Source organism: Phalaenopsis equestris, unplaced genomic scaffold (assembly GCF_001263595.1).
Source record: "Phalaenopsis equestris unplaced genomic scaffold, ASM126359v1 Scaffold000129, whole genome shotgun sequence".
NCBI classification, from domain to species: domain Eukaryota; kingdom Viridiplantae; phylum Streptophyta; class Magnoliopsida; order Asparagales; family Orchidaceae; genus Phalaenopsis; species Phalaenopsis equestris.
Window position 1 is genome coordinate 64585 of NW_018164571.1, and position 27702 is coordinate 92286.

The 27702-nt window shown below is 33.3% G+C and overlaps 1 protein-coding gene across 2 annotated transcripts; it reads right to left on the reverse strand.

Moving 5' to 3' along the window:
• Positions 1–227: 227 nt before the first annotated feature.
• On the reverse strand, positions 228–27702 carry LOC110021283 (uncharacterized protein At1g04910). Of its 2 annotated transcripts, XM_020719722.1 has the most exons (12): positions 27481–27702; positions 20151–20229; positions 19817–19884; positions 18590–18678; positions 18317–18497; positions 17941–18069; positions 17668–17801; positions 17368–17581; positions 17089–17273; positions 14079–14174; positions 13818–13963; positions 228–525 (listed from the first exon to the last, which is right to left on the reverse strand). In XM_020719722.1, the coding sequence occupies exons 1-11, from the start codon at positions 27661–27663 to the stop codon at positions 13825–13827; spliced, it is 1497 nt and encodes a 498-aa protein (XP_020575381.1). In that variant the 5' UTR covers positions 27664–27702; the 3' UTR covers positions 228–525; positions 13818–13824. The 2 variants fall into 2 exon arrangements, with proteins under 2 accessions (XP_020575381.1, XP_020575380.1); XM_020719721.1 differs by lacking the exon at positions 228–525 and having other exon boundaries at positions 13753–13963.

A 27702-nucleotide genomic window follows, 5' to 3' on the forward strand; every position in this document is an offset into this window, starting at 1 on the left:
AGAGTCTCAAACACGGTAGAAGTCAACAGCATTCAAGGCGAAGAACAAAGCGCCAAAAATCAAACGATCTAGGGACAAAATAATAGTACTAAGATACAAAAGAAATATTGGTTCAAAATCTATAATTAGTGTATTCGCATCGCATCAAAACAAGGTAAACGGAATGTAATGGAACCAACTTTATACTGATTCTGCTACCAAAAGGTTAATTTTCAACCACCATATTTCATCCATCAACAACTCATCTGAATAGACATTACAGCGAAGAGAAAAGTAAAGACACAGAAATGGTACAAGAAATATCATCTTTCGATATTAAAAAACATAACTAAAAAAAATACGAAATGGAATTCTTCTACTCGTAGCAGAAATAGAATGAATAATTTCAGCAGGTTCTTTTAAAATCGATTACCAGTTCCACCCTGCAACCAAGCAGAGGGCGAAACTCAGATTGAAAAATTCACCCAATCACTTTTCCTTAGCCTGGTCATGACAGCGATTTCTGGCCATTAACAAAGGAAGATCCTGGAAAATTGTGACCCATTCAACAATAGGTATGAAAGAAAATAGAGAGCTAGTTTTACATGTTCAACAACAAGAGTTTTGCATCAATAATGGATCCATATGTTCTTCAAATTTGGACGAGTACCGGTCGGGTCGGATCGCTTAAGTATACATTTTTCAATATTGGTTTCCATAAAATTAGGAGCGTCAAAAATTGACCCAACGAATTAACTCGAATCGAAAAATTTGGATTTGATTTGTCCCGAATAATTATGGGTTCAGGTTTTGAGAATCCTAAGCCATTTAGTTTTTTGGGTCCAGTTTGGGTTGACCCTCTACCCAAAAATTGACCCATAATTGACCTGCTAACCCGAGATTGTTTCAAAATCGACTTGAATTTGACCCGAATAGCTATTATGCCTTATGTTAAATGGGTTATATGTGCGGCATTTAAGTTGACTATTCTATAAGTCATTTAATATTTGGGTTGGATTTAAGTCTAAGTAGTTTTAGGTCTGGTTAATTTCAAGTCAATCCGAACGCGGTTTGACACCCCTACATAAAACAAATTTGTTTGAGTCTTCGAATCACTATACCACTATCAGGCTATAGATTGATGATTAGTCCACTAAGTCAGAATTGAATATTTTGGATGATATCACTCGATTGGTTGCCATTTGTATCTGTTGCCTTCGGCAGGCTAATCAACCTTAGTAGTGAGGTCATTCACCAGACGCAACGATTTAGTAATGATAAAACAACACAATTATGAGTTGTTGGTTATCAATGAAATTTTAATAACTAGAGGTGTGTTTGGATGCTTGGAAATGATGTTAAAGAGAATTTAGAAAAAAAAAGTGATTGAAACTATAAACTAGTTAACGCCCGGTTTTAGTTACCCGAGAGAAAAATTGAAGAATCAAATGAGAGAAAATGATAACTCGGGAAGCTAAAGAGAGGGAGAAGTGAAATTAGGGGATCGGAAACAAAGGAGGTGAGTTCGCCTTATAAAAACGATGTGACAAAGGCGAGAGTTACTTACCAAGAGATTGACAAGTGCGAGAAACGAGCATAAGCTAGGTCGAAGATAGATGTGGTGTAGCTTACGCTAGTTTCGACAGCAGCAAGGGTGATGTCGTTGAGGAAGGATGTGTTGACGTCGAGAGCTCGTGAGGGGGGGAACGTCGTCGAAGGAGGACGGAGGTGTCGATGTCCAGAGAATTGTGCAAGAGGAAGAAAGAAGCCAATGAAACCCTAGGCAATTGGTGCATGGGATTGAAGGAAGAGGTGACCGGTTGAGTTCGAGCATTCGGTGTAGGAGAAAGAGGTGACATCGTAAGCTGCTGGGTGAGACGAAATTGAAGTTGTAGTGGATGAAAAGAACGAAGTCAAAGAAGGTACTCACTAGCGAGGATGGTTTTGTGTGGATTCCACGTGACAAGCTTCTTCTCATGTGGTTGAGGCTCGAGCGAAAGGGTTCGTCTTGAAGATTATAAAAGTGAGTTTTCGTAATTTTAATGAAAATATTTAATATGAATGTTATACATATATTTTTCATAATAATTATATATATAATTTGGATTACATTAAAAAAATAATAAAATTTAATAATTAAATAATAAAAAGTTAATAATTGATTAAAATATTAAATTAATTAAATTTTATAATATATTAGGCTTCTGGTTTTAGAAGAGTCGGCGTAAAGATAAATTAAACGACATCGAAGTGAGTACTCATGTTTTTATACTATGGTGATATTTTGCTTCTTCTAGACCAAATACATTCATTAGTACTATCGAAATTACCGCAAACTCGAGAATTTTGAATTCTAGTGAATTTTTGTTCATTTTGTAAGAATGTTATATGTGCACATCACTATTTAAATTATCCTTTAAATGATTTATAACTATATTGTCTGATACACAAATAAGAATGAAATATACTCTTAGTAAATAGTGATTTTGATAGAATGTTTGTGTGTGTCTGACTGACTATGAAGTCACCTCTTATAGTATTAGTGGGAGAACACAAAGATACCTGTGCACGTATATGAAAATAGATATTGATATTGAAGTACCTTAATTTATATAAATTTTCAGACGGTGCTCCTATGACAGTTGTACAGATATAAAATAGTATCAATATAAAATTGATATAGTGAGAGTTTTTGAATAAGATCAATTATTTATAATGATTAATTAAAGAGTTAACTGATATGCATATTACTTTTTTATTCCTTGTATTCCTGTAGTTTAGAATTATGAGTATTAACTAACTTGTGTAGCTCACTGTTATATTTAAACTAACATTTCAAGTTAATTTAATTGATTATAAGATGAGTGATAACAAAGAAAACATTTATAGAAAACGTGGATAGCCAATAAAGAGTTAAATTTTATTTATACTACCTTAATTTAATCTGCTTAGTGGTCTTTATGTGTAGTTAGTTAGTTATAGAAAATAAGTATGAAAAAAATTTAACTTCCACTGTCTGATCTTCAGTTCCCATCTTGATTATTTCCCAGCTCCAGGTCGTGCCGTGACAAAAGTGGTATAAGAGATGAGTTTAAGACAAATTAATAGAATATTGATGAAAGAGTCAATAGGATAATTACAATAAAATTTTAAAAATAATGAAAATAAAAAATTTAAGTAAACTCAAATTAATAATTATATCCATTAAGGCATAGTAACACTGCTTTTAAATTCTGCTTTTAATGATCTTTATAATAGATTAGATACTAAGGAGGGTGAAAAATATATGTATAAACTAGCCAAACAAAGAGAAAAGAAAAGTAAAGATTTAACTCAAGTAAAGTGTATTAAAGATGAAAATCAAAAAGTACTTTTCTTAGAAAAAGATATTCAACATAGGTGGGTGAGTTACTTTGATAAACTTTTTAATGAAGTTTCTGAAAATACGATCGAACTTAGTGATTTTAATATCGTAAATAATAATAAAACGTTTCATTTTTACCGTCGCATTAGCAAAAAAGAAGTTGAGGAGGCTTTAAAGAAAACCAAGGGTGGAAAGTCTGTAGGACCTGATGATAACCCAATTGAAGTGTGGAAATATTTAAGAGATTTGAGAGTTTCTTAACTTGCTAAACTATTTAATATTATTTTAAAAACTAAAAAGATGCCTGAGGAGTGGAGGAAGAGTATTTTGATCCCCATTTTTAAGAATAAAGGGGATGCACAAGAGTGTGCAAACTATAGAGGAATTAAGTTGATGTGTCATACTTTAAAATTATGGGAGAGGGTAATTGAACATAGGTTAAGATGCATCACTACATTAAAAAAATAATAAAATTTAATAATTAAATAATAAAAAGTTAATAATTGATTAAAATATTAAATTAATTAAATTTTATAATATATTAGGCTTCTGGTTTTAGAAGAGTCGGCGTAAAGATAAATTAAACGACATCGAAGTGAGTACTCATGTTTTTATACTATGGTGATATTTTGCTTCTTCTAGACCAAATACATTCATTAGTACTATCGAAATTACCGCAAACTCGAGAATTTTGAATTCTAGTGAATTTTTGTTCATTTTGTAAGAATGTTATATGTGCACATCACTATTTAAATTATCCTTTAAATGATTTATAACTATATTGTCTGATACACAAATAAGAATGAAATATACTCTTAGTAAATAGTGATTTTGATAGAATGTTTGTGTGTGTCTGACTGACTATGAAGTCACCTCTTATAGTATTAGTGGGAGAACACAAAGATACCTGTGCACGTATATGAAAATAGATATTGATATTGAAGTACCTTAATTTATATAAATTTTCAGACGGTGCTCCTATGACAGTTGTACAGATATAAAATAGTATCAATATAAAATTGATATAGTGAGAGTTTTTGAATAAGATCAATTATTTATAATGATTAATTAAAGAGTTAACTGATATGCATATTACTTTTTTATTCCTTGTATTCCTGTAGTTTAGAATTATGAGTATTAACTAACTTGTGTAGCTCACTGTTATATTTAAACTAACATTTCAAGTTAATTTAATTGATTATAAGATGAGTGATAACAAAGAAAACATTTATAGAAAACGTGGATAGCCAATAAAGAGTTAAATTTTATTTATACTACCTTAATTTAATCTGCTTAGTGGTCTTTATGTGTAGTTAGTTAGTTATAGAAAATAAGTATGAAAAAAATTTAACTTCCACTGTCTGATCTTCAGTTCCCATCTTGATTATTTCCCAGCTCCAGGTCGTGCCGTGACAAAAGTGGTATAAGAGATGAGTTTAAGACAAATTAATAGAATATTGATGAAAGAGTCAATAGGATAATTACAATAAAATTTTAAAAATAATGAAAATAAAAAATTTAAGTAAACTCAAATTAATAATTATATCCATTAAGGCATAGTGGTAAAAAAATACTTGAGATCTGTTTTTAAATTATGTCTTAATTATAAAAAGGAAGTCTGATAGAAAATTTTTGTTGACCTGCTTAATAAAAAAATACTTGAGATCCGTTTTTAAATTTCGAGAATGAAATTTTTACAAGTGAGGACGATTGTAACGTCCGATTTCAGTTACCCGAAAGAAGAAACGAAGGATCGAAGAAGATGAAACGATGAGTCAGAAAGCCAAAGGGGGGGTGAAACGAGGGATCAGAAGCTAAAGAGGCCAATTTGCCCTATAAAAATGACGTGGCAGAAGCAAGAGTTACTTACCATGAGATTGGCGAGTGCGAGAGACAAGCACAAGCCACAAGCTAGTTCAAAGAAAGATGTGGTGTGGCCTACGGTAGTTTCGGCAACAGCAAGGGTGATGGTGCTACGGAGGTGCTGACGTCGAGAGCTCGTGTGAGGTGGAATTTCGTCGAAGGAGGAAATAGGTGTCGATGTCCAGAGACTCATGCGAGAGAAAGAAGGAATACAGAGAAACCCCACGCAATCGATGTACGGGATCACGAGAAGAGGCGACAGGCTGAGTTCGAGTGCTCGATGCAGGAGGAAGAGACGACACCGTAAGTTGCTGGAAATTGAAGTTGCAGTGGATGAAAAAGGGATTCAAAGGAGGAACTCATATGAGGATGGCTTCTTGTGGATTCCACGTGACAAGCTTCTTGTGTGTGGTTAGGGTTGGACCGAAAGGGCTCGACCGAATGTAAAGTTATAAAGATGAGTTTTCATAATTTTAATGAAAATATATAATATGAATGTTATGCATATATTTTGAAAATATTTATATATATAACTAGGATCACATAGAAAATAAAATAAAATTTAGTACTTAAATAATGAAAAGTTAATAAATGATTAAAATATTAAATTAATTAAATTTTATACCATGTTAGACTACCAATTTTAGAAGAGTCGATGTCAAGACAAATTAATTGACATTGAAATGAGTACCCATGTTCTTATACTATGATGATATTTTGTTTCTTTTAGACCAAATTGCTGCAAATTTGGGAGTTTCAAATTCTAGTGAATTTTTGTTCATATTATAGGAGTGATATGTGTGTATATGATTATTTAAATTACAATTTAAATGATTTATAAGTATTTTGTACGAAAATGAGAATGAAATATATTCTTAATAAATAGTGGTTTTAATAGAATGATTATATCTGCATAATTGACTTTAATGGAGTCATCCCATTATAGTACTAATGAATGAAAATTAAGGTACCTGAAAAGAATATTGGTACTGAAATACCTTAATTGGTATAAATTTTTAAATGATACTCCTATGAAGGTTATAATGATATATAATGATATTAACATGTTATTGATATAGTAAAGTTCTTTGAATAACATCAATTATTTATATTAATTTATTAAAAGCTTAGTTGACATGCATATTACTTTTTTTTTCTTTATATTACTGCAATTTAAAAATATGAGTATTCACTCGTTTATTTAGCTTACTGTTATTTTTAAACTAACTTTTCAGGTTAATTTAATTGATTAAAAGATGAGAAATTAAAAAATAAATGTTTACAAAAAATGCGGACAACTAATAGCAAGATAAATTTTATTTATACTACTTTAGTTTAATTTGATTAATGATTTTTTCATGTGTTAATAATTAGTTATAGAAAATAGATATGAAAAAAATTAACTTTCACATTCCGACCATCTGTTCTCATCTTAGTTAATTTCATGTTCGCGTCAGATAGTGACAGGAGTGGTACCAGAGATAAATTTAGAACTAATTAATGGAATCTTAATGAAAGAGTCGATAGGATAATTATAATAAAATAATAATAGAAATTAAAATTTTAAGTTGACTCAAATTAATAATTATATTCATTAAGACATAGTGATACAACCAAAATTATTAAAGGGAGTCCGATAGAAAATTTATATTAACTTGCTTAAATTAAAAAAATGACTTCAGGTCCGCTTTTAAATTTCGAGAACAAAATTTTCGTAAGTGGAGAAGATTGTAACGCCTTATTTCAGTTACCCAAGAGAAGAAAAGAAAGATCGAAGGAGAAAATGATGAGTCGGGAGGCCAAAGAGGGGGAAAGGTGAAATGAGGTGGATTAGAAGCTAAATAGCCGAGTTCGCTCTATAAAAACGAAGCAATAGAGGCGAGAGTTATTTACCAATTGATCGTTGAGTGCAAGAAATGAGCAAAAGCTAGGTCGAAGACGAACACGGTGTAGCCTACGGTAGTTTCGACAGCAACAAGGGTGACACCGCTGAGGAAGGAGGTGTTGACGTCGAGAGTTCGTGCGGGAGAGAATCTCGTCGAAGGAGGGAGGTATCGATGTCCAAAGACTAAAGCGAGAGAAAGAAGAAAGCCAGGAACCATAGGCAATTAGTGCAGAGGATCGCGAGAAGAGATGATGGGCTGAGTTCGAGCGATCGGTGCAGAAGTAGAGGCGACATCATAAGTTGCTGAGTGAGCTGAGATTGAAGTTGCAGTGGATAAAAAGATGGAAGCCGAAGGAGGAACTCACGGGAGAGGATGGCTTCGTGTGGATTCCGTGTGACAAGCTTCTTCTTGTGTGGTTAGGGTCGGACCAAATGTAAGGTTATAAAGGTGCGTTTTCATACTTTAAATTAAAATATTTAATACCAATGTTATGCACTTATTTTGAATAAAATGTATATATATATATATATATATATAACAAGGATTAAATAAACAATATAATAAAATTTAATAATTAAATATTGAAAAGTTAATATTTGATTAAAATATTAAATTAATTAAATTTTATATAAGTTAGGCTTCCAGTTTTAGAAGAGTCGATGTCCAAGCAAACTAATCGACATCAATGTGAGTACTCATGTTCTTATACTATGGTGATATTTTGTTTCTTGTAGACCAAATGCATTTACCAGTCTATCAAAATTACTACAAACTCTGAAGCTTAGAAGACGCGGACAACCAATAGCGAGATAAATTTTATTTGTACTACTTTATTTAATTTGATTAGTGACTCTTTCATATATTAATAGATAGCTACAAAAAATAAATATGAAAATATTTAACTTCCACCGTCCAACCGTCTGTTCTCATCTTGGTTAATTCCAAAAGTGAAACAAGGGGATCAGAAGCTAAATAGACAAGTTCGCCCTATAAAAATGATGTGATAGAGCCGAGTTACTTATCAGGAGATTGGTGATTACGAGAGACAAGCACAAGCAAGGTATAAGACAAATGCGGTACAGCCTACGGTAGTTTCGACGGTAGTAAAGGTGACGCCGGTAAGGAAGGTGTGTACGTCGAGAGCTTGTGCGAGAGGCAATGTCGTCGAAGGAGGAAGAAGGTGTCCATGTCCAAAAACTCATGCGATAGGAGGAAGGAAGCAAGTGACCTCCTGGGCAATCAGTGTAAGAGATCACGAGAATAAATGACGGGCTGAATTCGAGCGCATGGTGCAGAAGGAAGAGGCGACAACAGAAGTTGTTGGGTGAACCGATATTGAAGTTGCGGTGGATGAAAAGAAGGCAGTTGAAAGAGGAAATCTCGGGCGAGGATGGCTTCGTGTGAATTCCGCGTGACAAGTTTCTTCTCATGTGGCTAGGGTTGCACCGAAAGGGCTCGATCGAATGTAAGGTTATAAAGGTGAGTTTTCATTTTTAATTAAAATAATTAATATGAATATTATACATATATTTTGAATAATATGTCTATATATATAATTAGGATTACATAAAATAAATTAATAAAATTTAATAATTAAACAATGAAAAGTTAATAATTGATTAAAATATTAAATTATAAATTTTATATCATGTTAGGCTTCCAATTTTAGAAGATTTGATGTCAAAGCAAATTAATCGACATCAAGATGAGTACTCATATTATTATACTATATTGATATTTTGTTTCTTTTAGGCCAAATGCATTTATTAGTCTATCAAAATTACTACAAACTTGGGAGTTTTGAATTCTAGTGAACTTTTGTTCATATTGTAAGAATAATGTGTGCATAGGAATGATATTTCTGCACAACATTACTTAAATTATCATTTGAAAGATTTATAAGCACATTATATGATACATAAATGAGAATGAAATATATTCTTAATAAATAGTGAATTTTATAGAATATTTGTAAGTGCATGATTGACTATGATGGAGTTACCCCTTTATGATACTAGTGAAGTAACACTAAAGTACCCATGCACATATATAAAAAAAATTATTAATATTGAAGTATCTTGATTGATACAAATTTTAGATGATGTTCGTGTGACGGTTGTACAGATATAGAATAATATTTATATACTAATGATATAGTAAGATTTTTTAATATTATTAATTATTTATATTGATTTATTCAAAGTTTAAGTGGTATGCATATTTTTTTTTTCTTGTATTACTGTAATTTAAGAATACAAGTATTCACTGTCTTGTTTAACTCACTGTTATTTTTAAACTAAATTTTCAAGTTAATTTAATTGATTAAAAATGAGGGCTAGAAGAAAATATTTATAGAATGCACATACAACCAATAGTGAGGTAAATTTAAATTATATCGCTTTAATTAATTTGATTAGTGACTCTTTCATTTGTTAAATGATAAATGAATATAAAAAACTTAGTTCCTACCATTCGACCATCTGTTACCGCTTTGATTAATTCCAACCCCTAGCCAGGTAGTGATAAATTATAAGAATTTTATTTGATATCCTCATTTTTTATTCAATCCAAGAAAAATCTAAGAGAATGACAACTTACTAGATAAAAAGCATTTTATATCAATATTTGGAAACAAAATATGTGCTCAAAATTGAAGTGATAAATGAGGAATTAAATTTATGACTATTCAATGCAATTATGGGTCATACTAACAAAACAAGGACATAGAAAGCATACTGCCACTTTGGAAGATAAATTCAAGTTTAATCCATAATATAAATTATGCAAGTATTTATTATATTAAAAAAGCAATACAGAAGCATAAAAAAGAAAGAAAAGATCTTAATATGACCTTACTGATCATTGAAAAGTAAATGAAGAGTAACTCAAGAATATATTTGGTTCGTTAGGAAACATGTCCATCAAAAAAGTTTCAACATGTATTAATAATATGTAAGGGAAAATGTGACCACTATTTCAAGTATTTCTGCAGTAATCAAAAGGATCAAATTACACTAGGATTACATCAAAGATTAGCAATAAAGACCAAATCATTTACTGGCAGATATGTACCCGACACTGTTAAACGTGTCGAAGCTGTCCAATTAATTTGATACTTCCCGGACAAATCTCGACACCGTTCAAACATAGCCCGACACCATACATGGGAAGATAAATTCAAGCGGCATCAAAGCAACGGCAACAAACAAACAAAGCTACGACATTCTATAGGTCTTACAGTCTTAACATCGCCTCATAATCATTCTGAACAGCCCTGTTGAAGCGAACAGTGAGGAAACCGTCGTCGAGAGTCACTAGTCGAAGCAAGGGAGTCATGGAGCAGCCCTGATCGATGCAAAAAATTTTTCAAGCAACCCTAATCGAAGCAAGGGAGTCTTCGATGTGATCCGGAGCTATCACTCGAGCATGGACACGATCCAGAGCATGATACAATGCTTCCAGTGATCTTCGACACAAGCTAAGGGACGATCCAGAGCTTCAACTCCAGCTAGGGCACAGTCCAGAACACGATACAAAGCATCCACACAATCTCCCTCGCGGTCTAGAGCATTGACGCGAGCTAGGGGACGATCCAAAGCATTGAAACGAGCTAAAGGACCATCCACGCATGCAGGTTTAGCGCTTAAACCAACGTGGTTTGCCCCCACCCCCCCTAACTTTTTTTTTTTTTGTCGGTGGTAAGTTAGTAACACGAAATTCTTATGTATTTACTTATCTCACGCTAAAACTTTGATATTTACTTGCATACCACTTTATCTGTGCATCAAAAGGTGGACTTGATTCAGCAAGTAGTGAACCTTGCTAATTAGTGGTTGTTTTGGAAAATTTGATAACATAGGGAAAGGATTGAGTGGCATGTAGGTAATATGACAAGGAATTATATGTACAATCTAATGTTGAAATCTTTGAAATCTTGCTTCACTAATCAATGTATTCATGTATGCATCAGCTCTAAGCCTCTAACATTTGAATAAACAACACAAACCATTTGGTATTTAGATTAATTAAATGATACTTACCAGTGAATTCTTATGCATTTAGTAGATTTGGGTGTGAAATATGTAAAATAAAGAATAATTGTTTGTGTGCTATCTATATAAATGGCCATCATCCTTTTACTCTCTCTCTCTATATATATATATTAAAAGGAATGCCCAGAGGCTATTATACAAGTCTCCAGTTACCCCTAATGTGTCTAACAATTCGAGTACCACCTCCTTAAGGCCAACTGTGCCATATAATATATACTTTAGGCAAATGATTAATAGGATAATGGCTACTGAACGTACCTCTAACAATCTCATAGAGGACAAAACAAAGCCTTTATGGTCATATGTCACCATATTCGAGAAATTGAGATCAATCGAAACAAAAGCCATTATAGAATTTCAATGTCATTTTTGTCAAGGAAAGTTCTAGGGAACATATTCTAGACTTAGAGCACACTTGCTTCGATAATTTGAAGTTGGTACTCGAGCATGTCCTAAAGTAACTTCGACACAAATTCAAGATATGCAGAAGCTAGATGTTCATAGAGAGAAAAAAAATGTTGCATTCAGAAAGGTTCCACTTTCTTCTTCTGGTCTAAGAGGTTCTAAACAGTTGTGTAGCTCTCGATCAAGTGGGAATTTATTTAGCAAAATGTTATGAATAAGATCATGAGAAAAGAAAAATGTAGAGCAATAGTATTATTGAAAGAACATTTAATTTGTAACATAGAGATCATTTAAATAAAAAAATCACTCGAATGATTTATTTTGCAGCTCTTCAATTTCATTTAGCAAGAAATTCATATTATTTTAGTGTGTTCTCAATTGCAGCAAATAACATAATCACGAGATATATTTCTCTTGGTTATAATTTGCTAAGAATAACTTTGCTTAAAAAAGAGAACGAATGTTGAGAGAATGCTGAGTCTATATAGAAACCTAGACTAAGAATGGAGTTGCCATAATTTGTGATGGTTAGACATAAGTGCAAAGGAGCAAATTTAGTAGAAAATATTTAAAATACATATTTATAATAAGAATTTATTAAAAATATAAAAATGTGTCCATGTTGTATAGTATCTTATTTTTTTACAATTATGTCATGTCACCATATCTATCATGCGTCTGTGTCTCCACTTCACAGCTAAAAAGGTATCCAAAGTGAAGTGATTTGATGAATGCTTTTTGCAAAACGACATGGTTCTGGTTAAAGAAACTTTTGGCGAAAAAATTGCAAAGAGAACAATGGCAAAAATGATTCAAGTATAAATAACTTTGATTAGCATAATAAAGACTTGGTATATTATATGTAATTTTAGTTTATGATTAGCTGGTTAACATGGATAACTGTCTCATAAAGTATATAAAATAAGAGAATATCATCAAAATTTTAGGCAGATTTTATAAAATTGTAATTACATCCACAATGTTAAATAAAGGGATGTATGATAAAGGAGTTGCTCATAGCCAACTTGAGCACAATGAGAATAAGAACATTAAGATGGGTAGATGGCAAAACTTAAGAAAATAAGTCAAGGTATGAAAATATTAGTAAGATGGTTGTAGAAATATTTATTGAAGATAAAATAGTTGACAAAAGACGTGTTCTGCACAGGTACACAACAAGTAGTAGAAAATATGCCCCTTAGATGAGTTAGATAAAATTAGCGATAAGGGCTAAGAAAGAAAAAGGTAAACCTAAAATAATATGGATGAAAGTAGTTTGGATATATTTGCCAACAATAGGTTTATCTCAAGTGGAACTGGAATGATGAAGAATGACATTTTATAAAACTAAACCCCAAACAGTTGAGATAAGTATAATGTTGATAATGATTTTGAATTATTGATTAACAGATTAGTTTAAAGGTTTAGTTCTAGAAACTAAATGATGAAAATGAAAACTATTAAACTCCATTGTTACTAGAACCAAACATAAGGGACCTAGTGCTAGAAATAATTTTCCCATTAGAGTAGATGGCTCAATGATGGGTTAAAATGCACCAATGATCTCATCAATGTATTAAGGTAAATTTTGATTATTAACGTTAAATATCTGACAAACAATTTTGTGCAAAGAAGAATCTAGAAGAATAATCCAATCAGCAATTTGTCCATGACCTTTCAAATAGAAATAAAATAAACTAGAAACCTTTGTGAATCCTAATCTTAAAACTGACACTATTTTTCGTCAACAAAAAATTCTCTCCGTCTTCAATGCGAATAGTAAAGTGACGTTTTATCCCCTAAAGCGCTACAATGTTTTGCAATAACCTTCCGAGATTGTAATTCTAGTATACCCAAAAAAGAACTTAATATGGTTATCTCAAAGCGTAGATCAAAATAGTAAAAGCAGCTAGAAGCAAAAAAAGTTGAGCACTAACGGGTAAAAATACCAAGTACTTAGTTCATAGCTTGCCCAAGGCCGAGACAGTTCCACGTTAAAAATTAATAAGTATTAGAATTTACATACACCACCCAATTCCTATGTATTGACATATCTAACACCTACACTTCATTTTTTACATTTCTAACACCCAAATTTTTCATCTCAGATAAAAATATCATTATTTTAACTTTTAAAAAGTGAAATACACATTTTCATGCATAGATAAGGTAGCATATGCATGAAAAAATTAAATTTAGGTGTTAAATATGTAAATACATAAAAATTGAGTGGTAGGAATGTAAATCTTTCTAAAAAATATTAATTACCACAAAGCTATATGTTATGCACTGTCTTCCCATTTCCGCATATGCATTCAGGAAATGGATTCTCATAAAAAGATTCTTCAGTTCTTAACCGGTTACGTCCTTTCATTCCAGGTAAGGAACCATATCTTTTTCTTGGAGCTCCTTTTCTGTGAGGTGAGATCAATAATTAATATAGTGAGGCCAAGCATAAAGAATCCTTAGATAAAATTCATTGCATCCAAAAGGAAATTCTTATGAATCTCATGCAAAAGTTCTTTCTACCTGAGTTTATGCATTTGAGTTATAAGTTGTGACAGTTTCGGACCTTCTTTTAGCTCTCCCTTGTCTATCTTATCAAAAAGCACCACCAAGCCTTTCCTGATAACAGATAAAATTGCACTAAGAACATTAAGAAAAAGCAGGCTGCAGGTGTCAGAAGTAGAATAGCTTTTTAAAAAGAAGCGTGTCATGTACGATTGAGGCACAACATACAGTGCAAGAACAAAGAAATCGAGCTGAAAATAAGTAAATAATCAATGCAACTATAATAAGTATTTCTTTTACTGATCCTCGAGTAATAGGAATTCAACTTTTTAAGTTATTTATGCATCATTTGGCCATTCTCAGATTAGCTTTAGCGAAGAGATATGTTCAACAACCATAGAGGTTCAATGATCACTATCATCTGAGAGAAAATAGATAGAAGAACAGCCGATAGAATATGAAATAAACAAATACCCACAATCGTCAAACAATGATGTTATAACAATAAACTGCCTTAAAACGCCTAGCCTCAAGAAAGCATTGCACAATAAGATGAATCAAGCTGTTATGCATACGCCAAAGAACAATTTAGTCAATTGTTAGTTTTTATTATATGGAGGTGTACATAGGCTAATATGTTTAGGGTTAGGAAGACATGAGATTGTGGTCTTGAGTCTTAAGTTAAGGATTTGGGATAGATCGCCTATATCTCAATTGTAGGTGCTTATATATTATGTATATGAGTTGTAGTGCTTTTATTAGTGAAGAAAAACATTCTATTTTCCCTAAATTCTGTGAAAAAATTTGCTTTGATTCGTATCAAATTGATTTCAGAATATTTGACTTTAGGAAGATCACTGACGTGAATAATCTGTGTGGAAGGATCGCAACACACGGGGCTTCGCGAGAAACAATCGCAACTGGGAATAAACGAAGATTGATCACTATATAGTTGTGATAATTCAGTGGGATTTATCGTGATACAGTCATGATAAGAGCTAGCTGTGAAGCCAACATTAGGATTGCGGTGTATAGAGCGTCAATCGATCGATCCAACCTATATGGGAAGCAAACCAGGAAACACGGCGTATAGTGACCCAATCTCGCAATCCACTCACGATACAAGCTAGCTGGGAAGGATCGCGGCATCCCCTAGTCGCGAAAGAGTCGGGATTCGGATTACCTGGGAAGCCGAGAACGGTATCTCAATGTACAAGAGTTTCGCTTTCTTGATAAAAAAAATTTTATGGAAGTAATGGCAGTACCAGAGCCAAATCAGAACGGAAATGGAGTGTTTCTCGTCTATGGAGGGATGACTCTCATCCATGGAGAAGAGATTCACAGCCCTAGAAGAAATAATGGGAAAGATCGTGGAGTTTCACACAAACCCGCCTTCGCTTGCTATGAAATCGAGCAACAATGTGAGGAGCGAATGCGAGCGACAACAATCTAAGGAAATCATTTGGCATCAGGTAACGTCGTTGCTTTAGGAAGAGCTGAATCTGCGGAACTAAGTGAAGGAATCAGGAGCAGATATGAGGTGCATCAATCTGAAGGATTCACGCAACATCATGACGGAGCAACTATTCTATGCAGATGGGAGCCACAGGATTGAGCAAAGTTATTGGGAGCAGACTCGAGCGGAAACACTTGAAAAGGATAGCATGACATCCAAACGACTTGAATGAGTGGAAGCACGTGGGATTCAACGAAGAAGTCGGAAGCGAATTCGAGCGGCAATACCTGGAGGGAACTGCAGGACACGAGAGATTCAGGCGAAATAGGACGAGATGGGATGCAGGGCTGGTGGAAATCGATTCTAAAGATTTCGGTCTTGAATAGGGAACTATAGTGGGATGGACCCAAGCGGAGGGCAACATCCAACTGCGTTAGTGCCTTTTTGTTGTTACAGCCTTCTGAGCGGAAGACGATTCAAGAGTAATGATGGGAATAAGACAGGTGGAGAAGAGCATGGGAGAGTGTAATGGACCGATTTTGACACTTCAGAATATTCAAAAGGGAGACAAGACAGGGGTGCTTCGCGGTTACCCCAGTTTATGCAAGACTTTGGTAAAGCTCAAGATCACGATGAATGCAATTCAGAACGCAGGGTTGGGATTCTGCATCTACTTGCAAAACATGGAAGAGAAAAGTGATATTATCTTAGCAGATCTTACGGCGAGTGATAAGCTACTAAAAGAATTGTTTGGGGCTGCAGTATTCTCCAAGATTGACTTGAAATAAAGATATCAATAAATTCGGATGTGGCCAAAAAATGTGTAGAAGACTACATTTTCAACTCATAGGGTCACTACAAATTTTTGATTAAATGGAAATTATAGCCATATAAGGATGCAATGTGGGAACCAAATGACTTGATCTAGCAACAATTTTTTTTCCCCACCTTGAGGACAAATGTGTCTTTTTGGGAGAGAAGTATTATTACGGGTAATTTAGTCATTTGTTAGTTATTATTATATGAGAGTATAAATAGGGCTAATATGTTTAGGATCAAGAAGGCATGAGAGTGTGGGCTTGAATCTTAGATTTAGGATTTCAGAGAGATCATCTATCTCTCAAATTATAGGTGTTGGGAGAGATCGTCTATCTCTCGAAGTGAAGGTGCTTATCTTTATATATTTGAGTTATACCGTTTTGTGTTGGTGAAGAAAAAATATTTTATTTTACCTAATTTATGTGGAAAAATTGGCTCTAATTCCTATCTCAAACCACATATCACATTAAGAACAATGTATCAATCTAAATGATCACATTCAACAATGATGCCTCTGAAAATCAAATTGGTCATACAAGAATACATGTAAAATTTTCAATAAAATAATAATAATAATAATCATCATATTAATAATAATAATAATAATCATAATAATAATAATAATAATAATAATAATGCATTCTTCATAACAAATAGTTGAAATTATATTAGCAATCAGGATGGTGAGGTAAATGTATAAGCGCAGCCTTTATACTAACTTGTAAAATAATCCAGAAGTTTAAAGAAGCAGACCTATCTGGACTAATTGTGGGACGGTGCCCAAGAAACCTCCGATGCCCCTCCACAGCTCTTGCCATGTTACCAGTATATGAAGGAACGAACAGATCACTTTCAACTGATATAATATAATCTAAAGCAGCAGATTGTGTTGCATGACTGGCAAATTTATTCAATTCTTCACTTGTAGCTATTGTATCCTACATAAACCAGTCACTTTGATGTCAGAGTTCAAACTTCACATGTTTAAATCCTCCAGCAGAAATATACAAATTAATAATTCAATAACAAAACCTTGAAAACCAAGTTTGGGAAACGAAATCTCAAATCTTCCAGGTAAGTTTGACCACCAAATATTTCACCAGCAGCAATGTATATCCAGATTGATGAAAGATAACCTAGAGACTGCAAAAAGATTCCAACTTCCTTTGGCGTTAGAGGGCAGGACCCTTCATTTCTCTGTTCAGTTGAATTAATTTTCTTCAGCTTCCAGTGATTTGTATTCTCCCTTCAAAAAAAAAACAAAAAAAAAAAGAACTTTCAAGCCATGTTCACAAATACGCAGTAAGAATATTTATCTAAATTGCAATGTACCTCATAATTCTTAGTTCTTCAGTTTCTGCTTCATTCAAGCCATAAGTACAGCCGGTAAATGATAGCATATCCTTTTCATAACGCAGATGAAGGGCAATATATCGCCCATGTGACCTCAACCTCTCCACTAGCTTCTGTGGTTTCAGTATCACGTAGGCTCAGTACCTAATTTACCAAAATACCGCAGGACATCTCTTAAATGAACAAAAGTATAAATGTTAGAGAAATTGCAAAAAAAAGTCTTTACATAATCCATAAAGCAGGGGATTTGACCTTTCCAAGCTCCTCAATTGGAGAGGAAAATCTAAGTGCATTATATAAAGTGCGGCATCGTAGCTTTTGGATATCAATAGGCAAGTCATTGTTAGCTAGACGGGAATCAGATTTGGGCACATGAATGACCTGACCAAAATACCAGCTTTAGAAATTCAAAGAACGTAAAAATTTTCAATTAACAGAAAAAAAAATAGCTACATTGAGAAAACTAAGGATTGCAATTTCAGATATATAATTGTTTGGCTAGAACATATTGCATCTCAATGCTTGGCCAGTTCTCTTCCTAACCAAGGAAAAACCAACTTATTGAAAGTGTATATGGATGAATTTCTACAATATCAATCACCTGACCAAAACAAGCAGGAAAGACTACCTGATACTCCTTCCATATTCTTTGAGCCAAATCCTCATAGTAACTAGCACTAGCCCAGGAACTAAAGTGTTTACGAGCCCTCGGAGCTGATTCCAATTCCTTTGGTAGATGCCCCACAACACGCACATCTCCTCGAAGGGATCGAATGAAATGAGGCTCATCAAAAATGTCTGCAAAGGTGCTGCTCACAAGTGGCAAGTTATAAAAGATATGATGCAATAATTATGGGAGGATTCTTCAACTACAGATAGTAATGGTTATAAGCCTGCAAACCTTGAATCCTGCCAAAATGATCTCTTATCTAGTTGGGGAATTACTAAAGTTGCATTCATTATCCGAGCCACGGCAACTATATCACTTATCTGAAGATGAGGAGATTCAAAATCATATTGAAAAAGTATACAAATCTTAAAAAAGGATGAAGTAATCATTCACTGATAACATAATCAAAGTATCATGGGAAGCAAAATGGTATGAAAATTATAATAATTTTTATCACTACTACAAAGCTTCTTTGTGCATGTACACATGCAAGGCTTCTAAAAGAAAACTAAAAACGTATGGAAATGTGAATGCCAAAAATTGGATGGCCAAAGTTATCACGAATCAATTAGAAGAGAGAAAAAGTGGTCATGAGATGACAAAGAAAATTGATGTACTCATAAAGAAGGGACACGAGGTATGTTAAACTCAATCAACTAGCTTTGAATAAAATTTTCTTTAGATATATTATTCTTTCTAATTTTGAGAGTGTACTGAGAGACTAAGAGATTTTTGAAAGAGGTTATCTTTTGAATAAGCGTGAGGCGTAGTTCTACTATCTCGAGTGATTTCTTTTCTCTTACTTTCTTCCATGGTTATTGGATTGAAATTTTGATTGGTTATAATCAAGTTAGATACTGTCAGAATTCCACCAGCACATATTTAAAGTTAATTGCATGCTTTTCCCCTTTTTTTTTCTGGAAGTTTTCTTGCATTGCCTTTAGCAGAATGCTGTTAACTTATTGTTTGCATCAAATTTCAACATGTTATCTAACATTTATCTAAAGTGACAAACAGAAATCAAAATGAAGAGTTTGTAACCAATGAATTTGTATGCATCCATGATCTTATGCATATCATGATTCGTAATGGATCCGCATTGGCAAACACTAGGCCCTAATACATCTACATCAAAATTGTTCTAAGTGATATGTATAAATATTTTAATAAATGAAAAGAGACCTTCACAAAACAAATCACGCCTCCTTTCTAGAACCTGAACTGAGAACTAAAGGCCTCAAAGCAATCAAATGGCATAAAAGCATCAAGCTTTACAGTAATTTCATAGCATCGTTTCCCATATAATGCAAACAAATTGGGACAAATCGGGACTCACTTGATATTGCTAGATATAAATGATTAAGTTGAAATCTATAAAGAAGATTGATTATATAGTAGAAACCGTGGGCAGGTTCAAAAACAATAAAAAAGCAGGTAATGCGAGTGAGAAGAACTTACGCCAGTTCTCATTTGGTTAAGTCCACCATTGCTTCTAACAGTTATGTAACGGTCCCACGTATTGGCTACTGGTAATGACATAAAAGCTAGTGTGAGAATGTATTTAACTTTATCCTTCTGATATAAATAACAGCTTTGCTTGCCGTTGCAGCTAAGTGCTGAGAAATCAACAGGAAAAAAATCTCTCTCATAAATAATGTACATTCAATAATCAGTTTAATGGACACCAAAATATATTTATATGTTGATCTTGCAAAATCTAGAGAATTTGATGAAATAGGAATTTCAAACAATAAAAAATGCAAAAAAAGGGATTGAAGCAATGAAAAATAACCTTCATATTTATGAGTGGGCCTGACACATGGATGGTAACGAAGAGTAGAGGGAGAATCCCATAATTGGTCCTCTAATATCTGTCAAAAGAAAATGAAGTCCTTTCAAAACATGTAATTCAAGTTTAGGAGACAAAAAAATAAAATGTAAATGCAAAGAACAAAAGATCTAGAATGGGGAGAGAGGGTGGAGAAAAAACAAGCAGCCTCTGAAATTCTGGAAAATTTAAATCAATATAAATTACAACAAATTTTGAATGCAAACTTACAAAATCAATGCTTAGAATCGGTAGCCATAATACCAGAAGAATTTATTTAGATTTGAAGAAAATTAGCGAATATCAACAATGAACAATAAAAAGGATGTTTTCTAAAAAAAATGGCATCATAAATGCAGACTTTTCCAGTAAGATCAAGATTTGCAAGATGGCACCAAGTGATATCACAGAGGAAAGTGAATTGTGGGAAAGAAGCACTAGCAATCAGATTCCTAGTTTTTTTATCAAAGAACTCAGTGGCTAAGTTTTGCATGACACTATTACTCAAAAAACTAAAATTTGATGAAACTGAGATCCGGTGAGTGTAAAAAAGCCATGAGATGTTTTTGTGCAAGGAAAATGTACAGAATCGCCTTGGCAAATGAGCAACTACTATGAATAAAAATTTACGCAATATGACCATTTTATTCCAAATAAAATTTTGTACCTACAAATATTGAAGGTCCTTCAAGTATACATTTAAGCCAACAAACAATTCTAAAATATGCAAAACAGGGCTAGACAAAAAAAGATGGATCAAAGATGATTAGCTTAAGACCGTCGATGAGAGCATTAGAGAGTGCACTAAACTGCCACAAAGCTTTAGCAGGTCAACCCCATGTTAAATTTGTTTGGATGAGCTAATTGTCAAATGGCTTGGCACTGGGAGAAATCCCAGCTAAGAAGTGAACTTTCTGGGTTTGTTCACAAGAAGAATGTTTTACAAGAGCTATGAACTGCTTAGAAACCAGAGTAAAGCACTCAGAGAAAAAAACCAGGGAGGCCAAGACAATATAGGCATTTTGAAGACATCAAATGGGACTAAAATCATTAACAATAAGTTCAAACAGATAGATTAGCATAATAGCTTTACACTTTCACATCTTAAACAATGAATCGTCTAGCATTAAACATAACAGGCAGAAAACTGGTTAAATTCAAATAAAATAGTATATCTCACATCCCAAGAAAAAACTAAGTGGAACAGAAAGATATTTCCTACAGACTTGAAAATTCACGGTTTCATTCCTTCTCAGCTCCGCTTCACCTATGGAAGCAGTTATTCTCATTCTCTCTTCAGATTTGTCTCTAAGATATTTTGCTTCATTATTTGTGACTCTCTTTTCCTCCAGCTCTAGGTTGAAGGAGCAGGATGCTCTTTTGCTCTCCAATCCCTTTTTCTCTCCCCTTGCCTCCACACCTAATTTGCATAGAGCCCTACTTATCAGAAATCTAGTTCCAAGTTTTCTCCCTCCCCTTTCATCTTCATCTCATTCTTCTTCCCCACTTGGAATTTCTCTACTTTCCTCAAGAATTGAAAATCTCTCAAATCCCTCGCCCACTTATTCTTCTTCCAAGCTTAAGATTCCTCCCCTTTCCTCAAGAATTTAAAATCTTTCAAATCCCTTACTCTTTAATCAAAACGTACTTCACGCCACCAAGAATAAAAAGTTTACCCTGTTTTTTGAGCTTGGAGATGAGAAGCAAGTCTCTTTTACTTTTGATGATCTCTCAACAAGGGAAAAGGGTCGGGAACTTATGTTGGTGGGGCAAGTTGTCAACATGCGACCATATTATGGATCATTTCTTAATGCAATATAAAAAGAATAGAAACTATATTGCAATGTTGATCTCCTTATTACTTCTTTCTTTTCAAGTTCTTTTACCATGGATTATGGTATTATATCGAGTAGATTATGGTATTGTATTGAGTAGAGGGCCTAAATAGACTTAGGATTTTACTCCAGTTAAAGAGGCTTGGACAAGATCCCTTTACGGATCGAACTTCTCAACTTTCATTATGTTGTTGGAATGAAAGTTGTGGTCGGAAGTGACAAGCACATTGGGTAATCATTAGCTAAAGGAAAGATCACTATTATAAAATCTAAGCTGACCTTTTGCCCAAGTTTTTGTTCAAATCAACACATTTTTTATTCTCCTAATTTAATTAGCAAATTGTTTATGATTGAAAGCTTTAACTGAAAGTGTGCTCGGTTTGTACTTCATTTGTTCGTAATGATAATTCATGCCCCAAACAATACCTTAACCCCACATTTATTGCTCCAACAGGAAGAAGCAAGTGACAAGCTCCTCAAAAAATGTAAATAAATAAAATAAAATAAAAAAATCAATTGTTATATAATTCCCCTCAAAAGTGACAAGCACATTGGGTAATAATTAGCCAAAAGGAAAGATCACTATTATAAAATTCAAGCTCACCTTTTGCCCAAGTTTATGTGCAAATTAACAAACTCTTTATTTTTACTAATTTAATCAGCAAATTGTTTATGATTGAAAGCTTCAAACTAATGTGTGCTCAGTTAGCACTTCATTTGTTCGAAATGATAATTCATGCCCCAAACAATATCTCAATCTCACATCTATTGTTCCAATAAAAAGAAACAAGTGACAAGCCCCCTCAAAAAATATAATAAAAAAAATAAATAAAATAAAATAAAAAATCAATTGTTATCTGGCGCCTAACTAGACACTAATAAAGCCCTTAAAAATCTAAATTGAAAACCTCTATCTCCTCTTCAGCTCTTCTATCAAGCCAACCATCAAGCTCAGAGATTTAGGTTCTTATTCTTCTCGCCCTAATCTTTCCCCTCCTCCTCCCACTTAATTTAACTTAAATTGTTTTATAGTTACTACCCATTTATTCCTCGGATATCTTTACTCCCCCATCTTGTTTTTCACTCATGGCCCTTCTACCCACTCAAAGAATGTCTGCCCCTCCTTCTATCCATTCAAGCAATGTCTTTGCCTCCTAAACATTTCCAACAACACTAAAAAGCCAAAGATAAAAGCTCTTTCAACCATTATGAACCACCCCTATGAAAACTGAGGGTAAGGTTGCATGCTAGATTGAAGGAGCTGACCTGGGATCACCAAACAGATCATATGGGTTTACTTGAAACAAAAGTAAATCCCAAATCTAGTTTGAAACTATTTAAGAAAAAAATTATAAGGATTTTTCCAAATGAAAATTCATGCAATAATTTTCAATGCTGCGATAGTGGGAGAATTTTTGGTGAAACAGAATCATATACGACTTTCATTTACTCCCATTATTATCGCTCCTCAGCTTATTCATGGTGAAGTCACATTTTGTAGCTCTATAAGATTTAAGGTTAATTTCTTTATAAATGATGCTAGGGGAGAGAAATGCATTGGGAGTTTATATGAGAGCTTGCTCCCATCATCGATACTGCTTGAATAACTTTGGTGACATTAATAGCATTATATCTAATAATGAAAAAATTGGAGTAAATATAACTCCTCATAGTAATCTCATACGTTTCAACTATTTTGTCTTTAATATCATCTTATTAGAGATGCCAAGCACTGATCTCGTCACATGGTCATATAATAAAAAAGATAATTTGTATATACTCTAGAATTGATAGAATATCAATGGGCAGATATATTTCCAAATTCCTTCATCATTAGACAATTCCCCTCTCATAAATATGGGTAACTCTACTACGACGAGGCATCATTTCTTCTTCAAATTTTTTTTTGACCCTGCCTAAGTATAAGACTAAGATGGCTAAGGCTTGGGCTTCTTTTGTTCATAGAAAGCCTATCTATATTTTGTATAAAAAGCTCAAGGAGGTAAAAAATGATTCTTGTAAAAACTAGTTGGATCTGTGGCTTTAATTGGCATCATGAACTGTTTTTTTCTTGAGAAGAAGGGAGAGTGCATTCATTGTTTGAGAAAAACAATCTATAAATTTTTGCTAGAAAATCCCTTATAGATTGGTTAAGCCCAAATTGTTACCATACTTTGAGGCTACCTATTCAAGAAAATGTCAACTACATTATCAATAATGGGAATCGTTGCTTTCCCACCTTATGGGATGCTTTTAGTACTAAATATTTTATTATTAGGGAGGCTGAGAAAAACTTTTTGAGGTGAATTCTGGTAGTTTAGCAACTCTAAGACTGTGGTTTTATTTACTCAGTACCTTCTCTTAATTGGTCACCTCTTATCCGGCATAAACGATACATAGTAAACTTATTTCTTTTGTTGGATGACATGTATTGAGTGGCTTACAAATTGGATAAGCTTGCTGACAAAGGCATTAAGGTTGTCATCAAGCTAAATATGAAATAAATTGGAGAAAATCCATTAACTCGGGATGCGGAAGCTCCAGTGATATCGCAAGTCAAACGACCTGCGGCTCCTGCAATTGAGAGAATAATTGGTCGATTTTCTTTGTTTATTTTTTATTTTTATATATTTTATTTTCAGGAAGTTTGATTTTTTTCATTTCTTCCCTTTTTTGGTTCTTTTTTGATTTCTTATTTTCTTAGTTTATTTTCTATTATGAGACTTTTACATATGTTGTATTTTAGTTGTTTGGATTTTCATTTTTGCAGATTTTATGAATTGGAGAAACTTTTCTCTATTTTATGCTCTTCAGAGTGTTATATCATTTCTATTTTGCAAGTGGTGTGTTTGTATCTTGCTCAGGAACAAGTGGAAGAACCTCTTCGTTGTCCGTATCTCGTTGTTTCGCCTCTTGACCAGCTGTTTTTAGTTTGGACAGCTGCTTAACTTTATCTATCCTCATCCAAACACCGTTGACCACCCATGTTATCATTCTCTTGCACAACCAACTTCTTGCAAAACCCGCTTCCCGAACACCTTATAGGAGCCCTAAAACGATATCAACTATGCTCAGCTTTTTTTAGACACCAATTCTCTTTCGCATTGTTTAGAACAATCTTACCCTATGGATCCTATTTTTCTATTTCCTCCCATCCTTCTACAAGTTCTTAATGCTACAATTGATCAATAAAAACAAATTCAGAGAAGGGGGAGAACATTTTTTATTATAATAAGAGCCAATTTCTTTTGAATGATTTGGTTTGATTGTTAAATAGTAATTTGGATATTGGCTTAAATTATTAAAAAGTTTAGTTTTCAGTTATTGGATTGGTTATTGAATCAAAATTTTTAGTACGACCACAATTAAATAAAAATATATGATTTTAACTATGCTTTCATAAGTATATAATTTTAACAATACTTCTGTAATTAAACATTTTATGAACTAAATGATGTTTGCAATTATATGAATTTAACTATGTTTAAGTCTTATCAATTATGCAATAAAAAATGCATAATTTATATAAATGAAATAATTAATTGTGTAATGCAATTAACTTTGATTTATCCAAGTTGTACTGAAACAACCGAGCCAAATTGTTGTTTAGTATGCTTTGGCCATGCATTATATTTGATCGGTTCAATCCAACTTTTTGGACAACCAAAATGAATTTATTTTACAAATTTATAATTCAAACTGATCAAAATGCACACTCCCAATTCAAACGATAAATATGCTCATAATATATAACATGGCTTATTTTAATTTGGAAGGAAAGAAATGATTGACTGTTTAGTGAGATTTCAAATTGATTGAATGTGAGGTCTTTTTAAATGAAAATTATTGTTACTTTTAAGTTAAGGCAATGGAGTATTAATGGGTATTAGCATCTTAAAGTCAGGAATTTGTTTTTTAAATATAGAAATGGTCATTCTTAATTTATTAGAATGTTGTTGCTTAATCTTGCTCCTAAATGTATTTTTTAAGGTTTTTCTTCTTTTTTACGGTAATGTCAGCTTCTTCATGCAAGAGAAATTCCTTCTGATGTTATTGTGGACTTGTGTTAGAATTTGATGGAATTTAAGGGGTTTTGATTGACCATGCTAACCTGTATGCTCGTTTCTTAAAGCTTTTATTTTGTTGCTTCATCATATACATTTGATTGAATTGTGGGCTTGGAGCTTTTATCTTGCTTCTTCAACTAGCACTAGGGTACTCTTCTTTGATCTTTAGTTGCAGTTGGGTGTTGTTTTTGTAGCACCCTTTTCTAAGCCTATTACCCATGGGTTTTTATATGTCACTTTTTCTTTTTCTTTTCTTTTTTTTATTTTTTATTTTTTGACATTTATATCTTTTGTTTTGAGAATGTGTAGGTGGACGGTGACTTTGAAACCTAGAGAAAAAATGAGAAATGAATATTTTCGTGATAGGGTTGGTGTAGCTCCAGTGGCAGACAAGATTAGAGAGAGTCATCTTAGATGGTTAGATCACATTAAACGTCAAACATTTGATAATTCGGTTAGGAGAGCAAATGTGTTAGATTTAACTTATGTTAAGAAAGACAGAGATAGACCTAAAAAGACTTGGGCATATTGTAGGCTACATGAGTCCTTTTTCTCCATTGCATCTTATTTTGTGTCATATTTTCATTTAATTCTAATAGATTAAGAAAGGCAGAGATAGACCTAAAAAGACTTGGGCATATTGTAGGCTACATGAGTCCTTTTTCTCCATTGCATCTTATTTAGTGTCATATTTTCATTTAATTCTAATAGATTAAGAACTCATGTAGCCAACCCAACTAAGCGAGATAAAGGATTGTTGTTGTCGTACATTTATATCTTTTGTTTTCTTTTGGATTAGTAAATCTGGGATTTAAGATAAAATTGAGAAGAAATTGAGAATGAACTAGATTTATTAAATCTTGGGCTTAAAATTGTCATTTTTTTCTGTCTGACAATATTTGACTTAAATTCTAGTTAAGTCCATTACCATACAGCCCCTAAAGTAATTATTGTATCTCTTAATAGGATTATAATATATCCACACGTGACACGTGTAATTGTTTTCTTTTTTATTCATTTAATAGAATTGGACCATCCCTTTTCGTTAAGCCTGCTTACACACACTGAATTAGAACACAAAAAGGTTCATCATCAAAGAAGGTGCAGTGCTGCAAACCTAATCAAATCCTACTATTTTCTCTGGAAAAAACCATAGGTTACTGTAAACCTAAGAACTGAAACAAATACGCATATATTTCAGCTAACCCACAATGCAAACTCCGAGGAGGATAACAACGCAGAATCATGCGAAAAGAATAAATCTACACGCGCTAAAAAATCACCACCAGAATAGCATCGAAACATTATGGCAAGGCCTAGAGAGCGCTATGCTTCGATAAAATCAAACAAACAAAATAAAAAACAAATTCTCCAAAAGAATAAGATAGATACCGCGGGACTCGTTTCGGAGAAGAAAACCTTGTTGTCAACATCCGGTATCTGCCGCTGAGAACAAATGAAGAAGACAGCAGAGAATCCGAGGAGCAGTAAAACGTATGCAGAGATTGAAGGAGGGGGGAGCCGGAAATGGAAAACCGGAGAAGAGGAGTATGACCTGCAGGGCACCATTTGCATACCCTCAAGCTCTAATAGTCGACAGCGGTCTGGGAGACG